This window comes from Equus asinus, chromosome 10 (genome assembly GCF_041296235.1).
Source record: "Equus asinus isolate D_3611 breed Donkey chromosome 10, EquAss-T2T_v2, whole genome shotgun sequence".
NCBI lineage: Eukaryota > Metazoa > Chordata > Mammalia > Perissodactyla > Equidae > Equus > Equus asinus.
The window spans coordinates 79,142,552-79,161,110 of NC_091799.1; the positions used below are offsets into that span (position 1 = coordinate 79,142,552).

At 35.8% G+C, this 18,559-nt stretch overlaps 1 protein-coding gene across 1 annotated transcript in view; it reads right to left on the reverse strand.

Moving 5' to 3' along the window:
* WDR70 (WD repeat domain 70) overlaps nucleotides 1-18,559 on the reverse strand; it is a 289,585-nt gene that overhangs the window by 252,245 nt on the left and 18,781 nt on the right. Inside the window, exon 5 of the mRNA XM_014831227.3 lies at nucleotides 17,574-17,769. Coding sequence (XP_014686713.1) covers nucleotides 17,574-17,769 — 196 coding nt within the window. The remainder of the gene's footprint in view (nucleotides 1-17,573; nucleotides 17,770-18,559) is intronic.

Consider the following 18,559-nt stretch of genomic DNA (forward strand, 5'->3'; position numbering starts at 1 on the left):
ACAAGGACAATAACATAAATATGCCCTATGTCAAATCGTATGCAAAAAATAACCCAAAGCGGATCAAAGACCTAAATGTAAGAACTAAAACTATGAAACTATGAGGAAAAAACGAGTAAATCTTTGCAACCTTGGGTTGGGCTCCTTAGATAAGACAGCAAAAGTACAAGCAACAATAGAAAAGAAAAACAGATAAATCTGACTTTACCAAAATTTAAAATTATTATGCTTCAAAGTTCACCATCAAGAATATGACAATGGGGGGCCAGCCCTGTGGCTGAGTGGTTAAGTTCATGCACTCTGCTTCGTGGTCCAGGGTTTCACCAGTTCAGATCCTGGGCACAGACCTAGCACCGCTCATCAAGCCACACTAAGGCAGCGTCCCACACAGCACAACCAGAGGCACTCATAACTAGAATATACAACTATGTACTGGGGGGCTTTGGGGAGAAGAAGAACGAGGAAACAAAAAAAAAAAGAGAGAAGATTGGCAACACAGATTAGCTCAGGTGTCAATCTTTAAACATTTTTTTAAATAAAATTAAATTTAACAAAAGAAGATGACAACCCACAAAGTGAGAGAAAATATTTGCAAATCATATATCTGATTTATGTCCAGGATACATACAGAAGCCTTATAATTCAATAATAAATAGACCACCCAACTGAAACGGGCAAAGATCTAAAGAGACACACAAATGGCCAATAAGCACATGAAACAATGCTCAACATTATTATTCTCTATGCAAGTACAAATAAAAACCACTGTGAGATATCACTTCACACTATTAGGATAGCTACAATCAAAAAGACAAACAATAACATGTGTTGGTGATTATGTGGTGAAATTAAACCCTCATAGACTACTGGTGGGATTGTAAAATGGTACAGCCACTTTAGAAAACAGTTTGGCAGTTCCTCAAAATGTTAAACACAGAGTTATCATACGACCTAGCAATTCTACACCTAGATATACACTCCTGCAAAAAACAAAAATACACATCCATTCAAAAATTTCTACACAAATGTTCATAGGAGCATTATTTACAATAGCCAAAAAGTACAAACACCCAAATGTCCATCGACTAATGAAGGAATTAAAAAAAAAAGTGGTATGTCCATACGATGCAATAGTATTTGGCAATAAAAAGGAATGAAGTGCTGATATATCCTACAACATGGATGAACCTTGAAAACATTATGCTAAGTGAAAGAAATCAGTCACAAAAGACCACTTACTATATTATTTCATTGATATGAAATGTCCAGAATAAGAAAACCCATAGAGACAGAAAGTAGATTAGTGGTTGCCAAGAGTTGCAGGCAGGGTAATGGGGGGAGAATAGGGAGTGAAAGTTAAAGATGCAAAGTTTCTCTTGGTATGAAAATGCTTTAAAATTAGATAGTGGTGATGGTTGTACAACTCTATGATTATACTAAGAAACACTGAATTGTATAACTGAAAATTATGAATTGTGATATATGACATATCTCAATTAAGCTGTTATAAAAAATATAAAATAATAGAAGAATATACCTAATACAGAAGTAGCACAAGGGAGGAGGTATTCAACTTTACTTTTGTGTGTCAGTGAAGGTTTTTACAAGGAGAAAATCCTCTCCTTTCACAAGGAGAAAATGCTTTCCTTTCATAAGCAGAAGCACTAGATCCTGAAAAATGAGAAGGTTCTTCCTTGGTGAAGGAGACAGGTCTGTCACAATGTACCCACAAGGGTCACTGCTCACACAGACTACCAAGTGAATGGAGTATTGGGCAGGGTTCAGAGAGAAAGAAATCCATATTGGAATGCATGAAAGAGTTAGTCATGTTCAAAGACTGTTCATAGTTCGTATGGATGGGGCATGAGACAAGTGTAGGGAAAGGGAAGAACGACCTTGGGAAGCAGGCTAGGTTATAATCAGTGGTAAAGGAGGGCATAACAGTTAAGTACGTGGATTCTGGAGTAGATTCCCTAGATTTGAATCCTGGCTCCACCTTACTACTGGGTGGCTTTGGGAAAGTTATTTAGCACCTCTGAGTATCAGCTTTTTATCTGTCAAAAGAGGATAGTAGTACTAGGAAGATTAAATGAGTTATTTCACCTTAAGTGCTTAAAACATTGCTGCACAAAGGAAGTATCCACTGTCAGTACTATTCTTTGGTTCTAGAGTTGAACATATGCTTATTTCTTTATCATAAATCAAACAAAAGGGAGCTGCAGATACAGAACTGTGGCTTATCAGTGAATTCCTGGTTTGTTGCAGCATCACTTTTTATGATAGTAAAAATCAAGACTGTGCCACTAACTTCTTCATTCAATCAAAAACATTTAATCCCCATTTATAGCATGCAAGGCTCTGTGGGATGCAGAAGCAAATAAACACTCCTTGATTCCAATTCAGATCGGTAGTGAAATGGCAAAATTACCACCCAACAGCTGCCTGATATGCTATGTGAATCAACTTGGTGGTCTTGGTCTTATTTCAAATTCACAATTAGCTGCACTTCTAGCACTCAGTACAAATAGTATGAACAAAATGTCTTTCCAATAAAGATCAAGGTCTATAGAAGAATTTAAAAAATAAGCTCTGTTTGTGCTGTCTCAATATGTACTTACATGCTATTCTATCAACTTGGCACCTAGAAATATAAATTTATTCAAATGCAAATTTTATAATCATGGTAACAGGCAAGTACCTGACTCCACTAACAGACAAATTGTCAATTTTGATAAATATTCACGATTTTGTAAAAATTCTTTAAAAGAACTTTTTTGAATGAGATTAAAACATTAAGAAATCCTTTTCAAAACTGACACACGTAAATCTTCCACTTTTATCCAGGTAAAACAGAAGGGGTAAAAGATCAAGGGAGATGTTTTACATTCAAATACTGTGTTCATATCTACTAAAAGGAAATACTAATGTGTCTGTTTCTACGGCTGTCTTTAACACTGAGAGGAGTGCAAAAACTAATTACCTGACCCTGTTCTTAAGACCACTTTCTACTTGTGAAGGTAGAAGAAAATAAAATGAGATCAATAAATATAAGCACCTCAGAGTAAAATTTAAAAATATATAAGCAGAGTATGAAATGGGGGAAAAATTTAATTACACTGAATCCAGTTAAAAAAAAAAACACTTTAAGGTAAAATGAAACTCGAGTGAAACAGAGCCAATAGGTAAGGCGTATGTAGGAAGACATAAGAAACTGGAAAGAAAAGAGAAATGAAAGCAAAAGATAAAAAAGAGGAGGATTCCACATAGGTAAACAAGTGAAGGACTTTGGAAGGGCCAATTACAACAGTATTACCAGAACTATGAAGTGTGAATAATTCAATTCTCTGAACCTAAGTTCAAAAATACAAAGTGTGAGGGGCTGGCCCCGTGGCCGAGTGGTTAAGTTCGCGCGCTCCGCTGCAGGCAGCCCAGTGTTTCGTTGGTTCGAATCCTGGGTGCGGACATGGCACTGCTCATCAAACCACGCTGAGGCAGCGTCCCACATGCCACAACTAGAAGGACCCACAATGAAGAATATACAACTATGTATGGGGGGCTTTGGGGAGAAAAAGGAAAAAATAAAATCTTAAAAAAAAAAAAATACAAAGTGTGAAAAATAATTGCAGTGTTATGAGCAGAAAGAGCACGAAAAATTAAAAAAGAAGATTTCTTTACTTCACAGAAAGTACTGATGATAGTAAATATCCTTGGATAAAGGAAAAAAACGATTTGAGAAAGAAGTAGATGTGCCAAGGGATTTTTTTTGAAGAAATGAACAGGGGTTCTGTGAATCCAGAAGATAAGGTATATGCTATAAGAAATGATAAAGGATACAAGGGAGAACATAATAACATTTTTCAATGATTACAAGGTCAATTGAAAAGTAGACCCAAATTTTCACAGACGAGAGCACATAAAAAGGTTTGATCAAAATACCTTAAAAAGAAATTTAAACTTTTAGATACCAATTTATTTAATCTTTAACAAAATTTAACTCATAACTGCATCAAATCTCAGAATATACTAATTCTTAGAATCCGCAAAGAATAAATCACGTATCATTTTACAGAAAGTATGGAGTAGTTTTTCCAACTAAAATTTACTACAGTATAACATGGCATCACAGACTTTGGCAGGATTATTAAGATGGCTATTTTTCGCGGCCAGCCCGATGGCGCAGCGGTTAAGTGCACACATTCCCCTTCTCGGCAGCACGGGGTTCACCAGTTTGGATCCTGGGTGCGGACATGGCACCACTTGGCACACCATGCTGTGGTAGGCATCCCACATATAAAGTAGAGGAAGATGGGCACGGATCTTAGCTCAGGGCCAGGCTTCCTCAGCAAAAAGAGGAGGACTAGCAGTAGTTAGCTCAGGGCTAATCTTCACCCGCCCCCCCAAAAAAATAAGACGGCTATTTTTGCAAAAAATATGCAAGGCCTTCATCAATTTTCTCAAAGGCTCCTAATCCTATGATCTACAAATCATTTATCACCCTTGTCACTTTCTCTTTTTCAATTAAGAACTGGTCTAACTCCACTAGATCCCCATTTGACAATGGCTTTGGGTGTAGTGAAGGACATCCTTAACACCACTTCCACAGACTTAACATCTGCAAAATTTGCAATTCATGATATATACATTATATTAACAGAGGTTTACCAGAGTATAATGCCGAACACTTACATGTTCAAACAACGTGCAACTGAGGAGACTACAAATAGTCAGATAAAAAGTACCCTCCTGCCTTCCTCACTGCATTTACATTATGCTTTGTATTATCTACACAAACTAGCCCATCTTCCCCACTATACGCTAATTACTGAGAATAAAGAAAATGATCCATACTGGCAGTGTCATTCACATTGCAGATGCACAAAATGTTTGTTGAACAAAATGAAAACCTCCGCTCAGTGGCAGAAAGGACTCATACTAGGGACCGTTCCTGGCAGCTACCTTAGATATAAAAGCCCCTCTGGCAAGGCGGGCTTAAAAAGAACTGCAGCCTTTTGACAAAGGAACTGTGGCAAGACGAGCCTGGAAATGTGAGGGTGAAGTATTGACTCCTGAGTTTCTAAAGATTAAGTGCGAGTAGATCAGAAGCTAGCTTTGATTCAATGAGATGTTTAGGGGTTAGAGAGTAACTACGACCACAGCGAAGGATGGCCATTCATTCAACAAATACTCCTGACACATCTACTATGTGCCAGGTACCAGTCAAGCCACTGGGGAAACAGTAGTACAAGAGACAATGTAACTGCCCTCATGAACTTACATTACTGTGAGGAGAAAGAAAATCAACAAAAATGTCAGATAATGATAAGTACTATAAAGCAGTGACAGGAAAAGCAGCAGAATAGAGTGGGGGTACTGATATATAAGGTGGTCAGCGAGGTAACATTTGAGCAAAGTTCCAAATGAAATGAGGGCGGCATGTGAAGCTCTGAGAGTTATTCTACGTAGAAAAAAGAGTAAATAGAAGGCTCTATGAGAGAACAAGCATAGTTGTTCAAAGACAAGCAGAAAGGTCAATGTGGGTACAGAAGAGCGAGCAAGACAAGGATTGGAAGGGGATGACGTCGGAGATCTGTAGAGGCCAAGTCATGCAGGCCTTAGAGATCAAGGCAAGGAACTTGGATTCCTTAACAATGTGATAGGAAGAAATCGGAGGGCTTACTGACAGGAAAGGGACAAGGGAAGCAGGGAAGTGACAAGATCTGATACATGTTTTTAAAAGTTTGGATTAGTCTGGTGATTACAGAAATAAACCTTCTTATCTACCTTACAGACTTAAATCTTAAATTATAAAGAGGCTATCCTTACAATTCCTCCCATAAAGCCTTATTCTATATAGGAATCCATATCTAAAAAACTGATCTAAAAAGCTTAAAGATAAAAAAAAAAACTATAAATATATTTGTTATAATATTGTCAAATCACAAAAGAATTTTTTCTATCTTCTCCAAAGAAAAAAAAAAGTAATTATTCCAGCATTAATCTCAACCTAAACCTCACTTGGTCCAATTTGTAGAAGGCATTGTTTATAAGATTCCTTTCTTTCCTCACACTGTAGACAGGAGACAGTTGAAAAAAATGGATTCTTGCCAAAAGCCGAAATGCCTCTATTGCCCCCTAGTGCCAATCATAAAGAATGAAGATCTTCACACATTAGCAGTTTGGAAATGGTAAGGAGCAAGCTCACTGGATTTTGGAATAGAGCTTCTAGCATCCTCTGCTGACAGAATCTTGCAGGTGTAATTAAATCGCTCTGTTTTAAAGAACATTAATTTTCCTCTGAAGTTAAAATCCTGAGGCTTCCTCACATTGCTTTAAAAAACTTTTTTTCCAGTCAGCTGCAATTACATTTAAATTGGTCATTAATCATACTGGTAATCATGATGAAAACAATGATAAAATCCAGGAATTTTGAGTGCTTAGTATGTGTCAATCCCTATGTTAAGTGTTTACATATATCATCTCATTCTCATATCAACTCTTGAGAACTAAGAGAGTTTTTTTCCACTTCTAATTCTTCAACATTTCCCTATGCATGAGGGAAAGAGATTGACTGATACAGGTGGTTGGCAATGACCAAGGCCAAGGGGATGAGAAGCCTCAGACCAGAAGTCAGGGAAGCACAGTGGTGGCCCAAACTTGGACTCTGCACCACAGAACGTGCCAGCCAGGGAGTCAGACAAAGTTCACGGAAAACAGGTGCTCACAACTAAAAAGTCACTGTTACATCTAGCCTTTAGTTACAGTCATAAAAATGCAACTTTCAATTTTCTGTAATAATGGGAAACAAGATAGCAAGGAAAATGAAAATCCTCAATAATCCCAAAGTTTCCATTTAATTATAAGTTACAACCTTCTTTACCTTTAAAAAAATGTGAATCATACACAAGAGATACGTTTTAAAAATTATTTTTCACCTTTCTCTGACCCTACCCGTTTGAATTTTTGTTCACTTATTAAATTCAAAAAATAATAATATAATAAACCTTCAAATACTAAATACTTCCAACTATTTAACAGTGGTGTAGTTTGACAAAGTTCAATAATCGTCTGCATACTATTTTTATTTGCATTCTATTTTTAAGAACAATTTCATTACCATTGTAGATAAGTAAAATGGAATAAACAATGAGCGAAAAACAAGCTTGTCATCAAAAGAAATCACTATATACAACATTAACATTAGACCAACCATTAGTCAGCAACCGAACTAAAATGCACATTTAAAAGACCAATCATAATCAGGCAGTGTAGTTCTTAATGTACCTACTAATTATGTTCTCTGGTAATTTTCCTTCTAATTCTAGAGCTATCAAAAACTCACTTTTAAAAGTGAGTTTCGTGAATAGAAGGCACAAGGAACTATTTGGGTAATGGAAATGTCCTATATCTTGTTTTGGATTGTGGCTACACACAGTATATATACAATTGTCAAAACCCATCAACTGAACCCTTAAAATCTGTGCATATTATTATATATAATAATCACTTTTTTTAAAAAAGTTTGTGAGATGGTTTTAAGAAAGATAAAAGTATAACTTTTTTGTCCTGCTTTGACAGGTAAGTTCATAAGCAGTTATAGTCTATACAATTAAATTAAGTAATTTCATTTTACTGTGGGGCAGTTCTCATAATTATTAAACTATTATGTAACTAAATTGTAAGCTTAGGACAAGGCATATATAATGGTTCTTACAGAAATAGGTTTTTATTCATATTTCTTGCTCAGATTTCCTCTGTTCACTCTCCTATCCCTACTTCCATTTTCCATGTAAAAACTAGGGATTGATATATCACAAAGAGAAAACAGTCTCCAATGTCTTAAAATGAAATTTTCAATTATAAAAGCCAAGTACACTCTATTCCACTTGACAAATATTTACTCTGTATGTACTATATAAAAGGCACTACGCTGAAAGTTGTAAGGGGTTTTTAAAAGTTACTATACCATTTATATACAAGTCCCTATACCTGAGATCTTTACATGTGATTCCAAAGGGGAGGCAGATGAGTTAAGACAAGCACACAAATAATGATTTAACAAGGAAAGTAGTTTAAGTTTGCTACAAAAGGCAGAAACCAATTTTGGAAAATAAAACGTGCAGCTGGCATCTGCAGAGGCTGCGTGGAGGAAATCACCTATGAAATAGTCTTTAAAGGCTTGACAGAATTTTAACTAGCAGAAACTGGAGGAATGGGAAGGAAGTATTAAAATTTTGATCAGTATCAACTCAAAACCAGCAGACTCCTTTGTCAGAGAGGATTAATGGGCAAATAGGAATTGGTGAGATCTGATACATTACAAATCAGACCTTTCATATATTAGCCTATTCTGATGAAAGACGATACGTCCTTGCAAAAAATATCCTGAATTACTAATAGAACCAGTGCAAAATGGAGCATGAATTATATGTAAAAAAAATGATAATCACAAACTCAATTGAAGAGAAACTACTTATTTTATTTACAGGTGTAACTTGCTTCACCTCAGAGGCACATTTCCCTAACATAAAGCATTAAAAATACACTTTCTCTGGGGTAAGCCCGGTGGCGTAGCTGTTAAGTTTGCATGCTCTGCTTTGGAGGCCCAGAGTTCACAGGTTTGGATCCCGGGCACAGACCTACACACCGCACTTATCAAGCCATGCTGTGGCAGGCAGAAGATGGGCACGGATCTTAGCTCAGAGCCAATCTTCCTCAGCAAAAAGAGTAGGATTGGTGGTGGATGTCAGCTCAGGGCTAAGATTCCTCAAAAAAATAAAATTTTTCTGTTAAGATCTCTTACTGGGAATCCTTTTGTAAAGAAAAACAATTGAGCTTTTATGTCTCCATTTTCCTTATGAGTGTTTCAATGATTTTCTATATAAATGAACTTGATAGGTATATAGTTGAACTTGACTAAAATCTTAGCCAAGACTAGTTTTATGGAATCTTACTTTAAAAAAATGAACCAAAAAGATTGCCACTCATTTCTGAACAAAGAAATACAGCAGAATAACTAAACAGCAGGACATAACAGACACAAAAGAATTCAAGTGAAATTTGCGCATGTTAATATAGTAATGAAATCCTGAGAGTTTAAAAATCACATTAGCACCCATAAACTTTATGTCTTTTATTTCTTTGGAGAAAGGCAGTCAACACGTTCACGATGAACAAAGTAAAATCAAATAAATAGTATATATATATGCATGTCATACATAACGGCTAAAATGACAAGAAAAAGTAAATAATTTGCAGTTCTATAACTGAAAGCACCAAATATTGAGTAAAAATTTATGCTCATTACATGGTTTCTAGTTGGCTCCTCGCACCGCATCCATTATCCATCCTTTGTAATGGAAGCATTGAATTTTACCTAGACTCCTGGCTTCCTAAAGTCAATACTATATTTATCACGTGAAAGAAAGATATGAAGTTCAAAATGAGTAGACTTCTTTATCCTTTCTGCCTTCCAGCTGACAGAACTGCAAAACTAACGGCTACAACTTAACCATCCATCTTGAAGTCCATACATTGCGGATGGCAGAATAAAAAGACAGAAGCAGTCTAAATCTTGATATCCTGGACTTACAAACTAGTTCTTGTCCATTTAATTCTTGATTTCATTTATGTGACAGAGAAAAAAGACTTCTATCTTGTTTAAGCCACTGTTATTTTCCATTTTCTGTCACTGGCACCAAATTAATAATGTACTGATATATGGGTGGGCCACTTAAAATACGCTCGAAGCTCAACTCCACAGGCTTCCAAGTATGGGAGGCAGCATAGTAACATTAAAAGCATACACGGGCTGGGTTTGAATTGCAACTCTCACCATTTAATAATCAGATAAATGAGCAAATAAATAAATTGGGCAAATTATTCAACATCTGTGGGAAAAAATTTGAGAAACATTTACTGATTACCTAGTGGTTCTTACTCAAATTCTTTCCTGTACTGAAAAGCTTTATAGTGTTATTTATATTCAGACACATCTCTCATTAAGCTTACTCCTAATTTGTTGTTGTTGTTGTTGTTTCTGTTGTGAAACAGGTATCTCTTTTTGATTTTTTTTTAAAGATTTTATTTATTGCCTTTTTCTGCTCAAAGCCCCCCAGTACATAGCTGTATGTTCTTCATTGTGCGTCCTTCTAGTTGTGGTATGTGGGACGCTGCCTCAGCATGGCTCGATGAGCAGTGCCATGTCGGCGCCCAGGATTCGAACCAACAAAACACTGGGCCGCCTGCAGCAGAGCGCATGAACTTAACCACTCGGCCACGGGGCCAGCCCCTCTCTTTTTGACTTTTAACCCTTTAAACCAGACACTATTAATCTGTTATAATAAAAGTTTTGATTAGTTCCTTTTTGCTTCAGGCACAGTCATATCAAATACAATATTCTCACTTCTTTCTAATATATAGTCTTAATTATATCAGTTTGACTTGTTTAACTGCCAACAATGTCTAGATGTGACAGTTACCATCCTTATTTTATTCCTGATTTTAAAGAGAATACCTCTAATGCACCTTAATTATTTATAACACTGACTGCTGGTATGAAGCATGAATGAATTATTTAACATGGTACAAAAGTTTCCTTTTAGTGTCATCTTTAAATGTTTTTATTAAAAATCATGTTAAATTTATTCACCTTTTGCTATATATTAAAACAGATGACCAAAATGATAAATACCAGGCATTCTAAGGGTTCTATGTACATTCATTCACTCATTTAATCATTTGCACAACTCGAGTTGAGTGTTTTATTGGTCCGATTTTACAGAGGAGGAAAGAAACACATAGAGGTTAAGTAACTGGCCCAAAGTCACATAACTTGAAAGTTGAAAGAGCTCCATCTGGCTCCAAAATCCACTCTCTTAATCACTATTCCATATTGCCTCCCTGTATCTATCTCTATTTTGCTTCTTTTTATTGCCTGGGTTACTATTACTGTAATCCAGTCAACAGTGGAAGCTAAGGGACGATTTAAGTGGCTGCTGACGTTGAAGTAATATTGGATTCACTAAGGTGGTAGTGATGGATGGAGAGAGAGAGAGAGAGATCTAGTATTTACTTTGTAGACTTGTTGAATTAGAGACTGGATGTGGGGTAGGAGAGAAAGAGAGGAATCAATGAGGGTGACTAGGTTTTGTGGCCTAGTCAGAGCAAATATTTAGAACTCTGCTTCCCACGTTTTATATTAACTTTATGTTCCTTAGTTTTCTATTTTCTTTCATTCTTCCTAATTTATGCTTTCTTATAGCATTTCACTTCATTAAATCCCTTTTGGAAGAAGGTAAGATATAAGTTTATTCATTAGTACTTAAGACCTATTTTATATTCATGTTCAACATTATTCTGTTCAGGTTTTTTTCTCTATTTGTTCGAGACTTTTTTCAATTAAGATCTTAATTGCCTTACAACAAAGGACTGTTAACTGTTTGTAATCCCACTATTTGTGTCTAATTACAGACACAGTTTAGGATCAGTGTGAAAACTGGAAAAGTATATGGCAGAAATAAACATTATCCTGATTCCCACAACACACAAGCAGGCAATGGGAGTACTTTTTCCATGCATATTTATCATTTAAATTTTTGAAATCATATAGTTTTTACAGCTTTTCCTAGTGCTACTGAAAACTCTTATTAAACATGTTTAATGATTATATAATATTTTATATGACTATAAAACAATTCACTTGTCCTTCCTGTATTATTAGTTATATATTTACATTATTTCTAATTATTCTAATACTTATATATGTCAGTTATTTTCAAACATTTTTAGACATGGAAACTTTCTGTCAAGAGAAAGCTCTGAGCAAGCCTAACATTTTTTTTCTAAGTTATTAAATTTATTTATATTTTGCCTTTTAAAAGCCAAAGCATAACATATGTCGCCTTCTGGAAAGTCATCGTATTAAAAATACAAGAAGTGGGCCTGACCCCGTGGCCGAATGGTTAAGATCGCGTGCTCCGCTGCAGGCGGCCCAGTGTTTCGTTGGTTCAAATCCTGGGCGCGGACATGGCACTGCTCATCAAACCATGCTGAGGCGACGTCCCACATGCCACAACTAGAAGGACCCACAACAAAGAGTATACAGCTATGTACCGGGGGGCTTTGGGGAGAAAAAGGAAAAAAAATAAAACCTTTAAAAAAAACAATACAAGAAGTGTACTTAATACAAGAAAATCAGTTTCTTGGTACCACCAGTGAGGTAGACACGCTCTCATCAGTTCCCTCAAATGAAAACAGATATGAGGGATCCAATTCTACCACCCACCACCCCCAGACAACGCTCCATGCAAAACATTCTGAAAACCACTATTACAATAGTACTGTGATAAGCATCTTGTGTGCATAAAGCTTTTTCCAAATTTCCTTAGGATAGAATCCCAGAGGTGATATTACTGAGTTTAAAGGAAATGAACATTTTTAAGGCTCTTGATACTTAGTAATATAATTTCAATAATAAAAACAACTATCAGAGCTACTGGCTCAATTCTTAGACTATCGACCTGCTCATAGCCCTTCACAAAATATAATGGTTACGATTTAATAGGTACAATTCAAGACAGGCATAAGATGATACAAAAACGAGTGAGATTCAAAGACCAGGAGCTTATCATCTCTCCCGTGTCATCTTCGGAAGCAACTAAACACTAACACTTCTAGAAATACCAACCTTCACATATTATGGAAGAAATATTTTTCACAAAATAATAATCAAAATAGATATTACTTCTAAGTTATTTCAAAGAAAGAATATTCTTATATAAGTTTTATATGAAAACTTCAAAGTAGCTTCACTGTCACAGAGAAACAAGGCAGCAATTCCATACCCTTCTTTTTAAGAAACACTATTTTGTAAGCGATATCCCATGTCCTGAAGTATCCATGAGGCATGACACAGATCATAACCTATGAAGGTACCCTAATATGGTTAACCTATGACCCCAACAGTGACTATCTAAGTAAGCAGCCACAAGTGCATTGGGAAGAGCTGCAACCACAGGTGAATTGCGAAGACGCTTACCTGTGGAGCCTTTTGTTATCACACAGATTGCAGGTGTTGAGGCAGGGTGCACCCCAGTCCTACTCAATCCATCTCCAGATTACACAGCCTAAGAATACGTATTTTTCAATTGTACCAAAGATGATTCTTACATTTAGATTAAGAATCAGTGGGCTAAAAAAAAAAAGGTATTTTTAAAATATTTTTCCATTAATTTCAATAATACTTGCTGAAATATTTAGCCACTCAAGTATGTGAACTTGGCTGCTTTCCTACTAAGTAGAATGTCTCTCTAAAAAGCCACAGTGCTTTGCATGTTTCTGAGCAACAAAATTATCAGATTGTATTCAGGAATCCCCAGATGGAGTCTTGCCTGCTCTGGTGGTTTATTTTCCCTCATTTAGGGAATGAGTACTATTATTTGCAGTCTGACTCATGCTACAAATAATTTAGTCTTGAAGCAGTGAAGAAACGGGATTTAAATGAAAGATCCTAGAGGCAAAGTGACAAGCTAAGTGGCTACAGCAAAAGGTTAAGTGGGAGAAAATAAAAGCCTGAGTTTGATCTTAGATGTTGAATTTAGAATATTCTTGGAGATTAAATGTGGACATGTTTCATGAGTGGTTAAAAAGTTGGGATCTGAAGTTCAAATAAGATGGGGCAATGCCTCTAGTTGCTCTGAGTGAACAGGAGTTATGAGAACCAGAAAATGTATGAAACTCCACACATACCACATATGAAATAAGGTAGGCAAGGACAGATCCTCAGGAATGCTTGTGGTTGGGGAAATGTAAGGAAATATGAAGCAGTAAAAGGGACTCTAGCAGAAATGTAAGCACCATCGGAGCAGGGATTTGTCTGCCTTATTCACTGCGATAGCCCCAACACCTGCAAAGCACCTGACTCATAATACCTGCTCAGTAAGTATCTGTTGAATAAACAGTCCAAGAGATAGGCAGCAAGCCAAGAGTATAAAGAAATGGCGAAGGAAGAGTTTCAAGGAAGGAGAAGTCAAACTGTCCAGTACTGCAGAGGTGCAGAATGAGAACTGAGAAAGGGCCCTTGGATTTGCACACCTGGATTTTGTCACTCAGGATCTTTGTGAGAAGAGTTTCAGTGAAATGGGAAGGGCAGAAACTGACAACAAAGATTTAAGGAGAAAATGTGTGGCGACAAAGCAGAGATGGCAAATACAGATACTGCTTTCAAGACATTTAGCAACAAAGAGAAAGAGGAAATTGTTGTACAGTAGCTTGGAAAGAAAACTAAGTTAAAGGAAGATTTTAGTATGTTTGCAAGCTTACAGTCAAGTAAGTAGAAAGGAAAAGGCTGAAAGCACAAAAGGAAACAAAAGACACGAAAGGTTGACAGTGATGAGTCCAAGTATGAGAGAAAAAAGGAGAAGCAATCAAGGGGACCTGGAGAATGGTTAAGCCTTGATAAGTAGATGGGACAATTCTGATATATCCCAAATTGTAAAAGTATAACTAGCATTCTGATGTATAAAACAATCTCTTGTAATTTAGCATTACCTCAAACTGATTTCCTGAAGGAACTAAATTCAGTCTCTGAATCAACAAGCAAAGAACTACTAGACCCTAAATCCAACCAATCACAATAACAAAATTCTTCCAAAGGCCAGAAACATTTTAATTCTATGTTGAAACACAGGCCAAACACTGCTATGTAAATCGCCTAAAATGAATCATGCTAATTTGTCTGTCTAGATCCCACAATAACATTCATGTTAAAGACAGTATTCAGCAGATTCCCTCTGTCTATAATCCCTGACTCTATTATTGTTTGATCTAGAAGGTTGCCAATATTCCACATATGAAATATAACAAAGCAGAAAAGTTCTGTTCTCACTCAGAACCTAAAACACAGCATGAGGTTGCCACCAATCTACTACCAAACCACAAGGTCTGAAAACCAAAGGCCTCTATTCAAGGCCAACATACTTTATCAGAATCTAGGAAGACCACTACAAAGCCACCTTCACAACACTTCCAAATTTCCAACCTATCTGCTTCACACCATCTCTGGCCCAGCCTTGGAAATGCTGGTTGTGATATATGTCGGAAAGAGAAATAGAAGGAGAAATGGAAAAGTACATCTTTCTCACATCCATAGCACGTTGCGACCGAGATGTGTACTGCTGCTTCTTGCTGCTGTTTCTGATTACCCATGTGTGCTTGAAAAGAAAATGTTAGATGAGGGTTCTATGTATGTTCAATAGATAAGACCTGTGCATTTGTACTGTTCAAAATCTATACTCTTACTAATTGTCATCTTAATTTCTGAATCTCCTGTTATGATTGCAGAATCTTCCATGTCTCCTTGTAATTCTGTCAAATGCTTTGAGTATATTGTGTTAAATGCACAGAGGTTAAGGACTCCCAAATTTTCCTGAAGAATAAATTGTTCCTTTTACCATTAGCTATTGACACTTGTTTGCTAATTAAGATTATGACTTAAAGATTAATTTTATAATATTAATCAGTTATTTTGATTTGTATTTTCCTGCTATATCTCTTCCTTCTTTTTCTTTCAACCTTCCTACGTCATTACATTTTAGGTATACCACTCACAAACAGAACATACCTGAATTGTTCAATCTGAGAATTTTTATCTTTCCATTTACATCTATTATGAACACTGATATATTTGTATTCACACCTATCACCTTATTTTGTGATCCCTATTTACCAAGATTTTCATCTACTCCTTTTTTCTGCATGAACTTACTTTGCAGAACTCCCACTTATACCGTGTCTACCACATACATGCACATACATACTCAGCTACACACATTTTCAACTAAAGCATTTGACAGAATGTACCCCCTTGTCTGCATTGCACTGGAAGTGGTGCAGACAAGGGGGTATATTTTCTGTACAGAATTTAAAAACAATAGCACAGTCAACTGAAGATAAGTCTGCTTTTTATTACCACCATTTGCTGGCAATTCTAAAAATGTCAGTTTAGAAATTTGTTGTTTGCTATGTTTAGTGCTGACCCTTGATAATAGATATGTAAGCTTAAAATTAGCATATTTTTATTACTTATCTTTTAATAAACACTGTATTCTACATGAACTTACTTGGGAGAACTCCCAGTTATACCGTGTCTACTACATACATGCACATACATACTCAGCTACACACATTTTCAAATAATGCTTTTAATGGTTCAGATTCATTCAAGCTTACTTGAAGAGCAGTTTCACATCTCCAATCACTGTTGCACTACATGCTTCTGCATTTAAATAGCAGATTCAAAATAAACAATGATTATTAAGATAAAGAAACAAAACCTGAGTATCTTCCATTCTCCTATTCTCTGAATGCCAGGAGAAAAAACAAAAGATGGTAGACTAAGTTGGCAGAAGAATTCAAAAAGGCAATGTTTGAACACCTCAATTGTTTTCATCAAAAACATTCTAAGGCAACATTTAATGACAATATTTGTCATTATTTAGCCATTTTCTCTGATTTTTACAGAAGAAAACTTTAGAAGTCATTACGAAATATATCAGAAAATGATGAATTTTCCGGAAAAAAGATTTTAGTGAAAATATTTCAAGAACAGAGATATTTAAAAGTCACTAGAATTAATATCAAAGGAAAAAAGATATGCTCAACACTGCAGTTTCGGGAACTTATTGCACAATAAGATTTTTAACGAAACTGCCAAATTTATCCTTATGTTGCTCTTTTTATAATTTTACATACACAGGTGTGCATGTGTATATACATATATAAGTCATTCCATGTGAAAAAAAGTTTCAAAATTAAAATTAAAAGCTTCTTTTGACCAACTATGAACAAATATAGATTGACAAATTTCATATATTGTGTACTGAACATGAATATGCAAAGAATGTCCATTCTGAGAAGTCATTGACAGATTTGTAAAAGTTTAATTTCTTTTCTGACCATTATTATTTGTTCCATTTCGTAATTATTTACTGAAAATAATCTGTCACACAGAGGAGGGTAGTATTTAAAAATTATCCATTCCAGATGTCAAATACAGAAAGTATACCAATGGTTTTATTTTATATTTTTTCTTTTTACTATTTTGGAGTTTATATCATTTATTTCCATTTTTTGGGCAGTTACTCTTAAAACCATAACGTGCACACAACAATCTAAATTTAATAACCCTAGCCCCCTCCCAAATAATACAAGGACATCAAAATGAATGAACTGATTCTACTCTCCCATCTTCCACATTACTGTTCACAATAATTTTAGATCCATTTTGTTTTTAAATCCCCCCAAATTTATTCATCAACACCATTATTTACTCTGAATGCTTACGTTGATTTAACAAAATGTTTAATTTTTTTAATACATTGCTTCCTACTCTCCAATTATTATTTTTGATTTCTGTTTCCTTGTTGCTGAAGTACATTCTCTAGAAGTCTTTCAACAAGGGCTGTCAGCCGTAAATTCAGATTTTTTTTTTTAATTTGCTCTTACTCATGAATAACAGTTTAGCAGAGAACTGATCTGTACACTACCCTAAGACACTACCTCACTGAAATACTTACGTCCTCCTCTTCTGAATCACCGTCATCATCATCATCTTCTTCCACTTCTTCAAAAGGAGGTGGAGGTAAAGGACCGATGATTTCTTCCTCCATATGACTAACTGGTTCTTCCACCATTTTAAGGGGTAAAGGAGGGCCAATTAACTCATCATCAGAAGAATCAGAAGTCTCTTCACTTTCACTGCTGCTTGTATCCCTGAAAACAAGAAACAAACTCTTTGTCTCCACTGCCACAAAGAGCACAATCTAGAGAGAGTACTGATTTCTCAGGTACTGCCTCTCCTTTTAACTGAGTTTTTAAAATGTTTTCAAATTTGTGATTCAAGTATTAAATATGTAAATCAAATATTTTATCTTAAGAAAGTAAAAAAATTCTTTTATATACTTATCTTACCTAAACATAAATTAAAGTCAGATGAAAGGTCACAGCAATTATACTTTAGACCCCCATTAGATCATCCTCACTTACTGGAATGTGCAAGAAAAACTACAAAACACTACATCCATAAGAAAGAAAACCACGGAGATACCCAATGCCTCTATGTACTACATTTGAATCCAATCGCTGTTTGCCACAGGAGCAAATAAAGCCTGCCATGTAAGAAAGTTAATATCACTCTCAAAATGCTTCAATATGTTTTCTGAAATACAAATTATTTCTCAGTGCTAATCCAAGGTTGCCGAATTGCTGAAATGTTAAATGTAGCATTCCTACTACTCAGCCATAAAAAATGATAAAGTTGTCCCATTCACAACATAGATGGACCCGGAGGGTATTATGTTAAGCGAAATAATCAAGAAGGAGAAAGACCAGCAGCATATGATGTTACTCATAAGCAGAAGATAAACAAACACATGGACAAAGAGAACAGATTAGTGGTTTCCAGGGGGAAGGGGGGAGGGAGGTGGGCACGAAGAGTGAAGGGGCACACCTATACGACGACTGACAAATAATAATGTACAACTGAAATTTCACAATGTTGTAA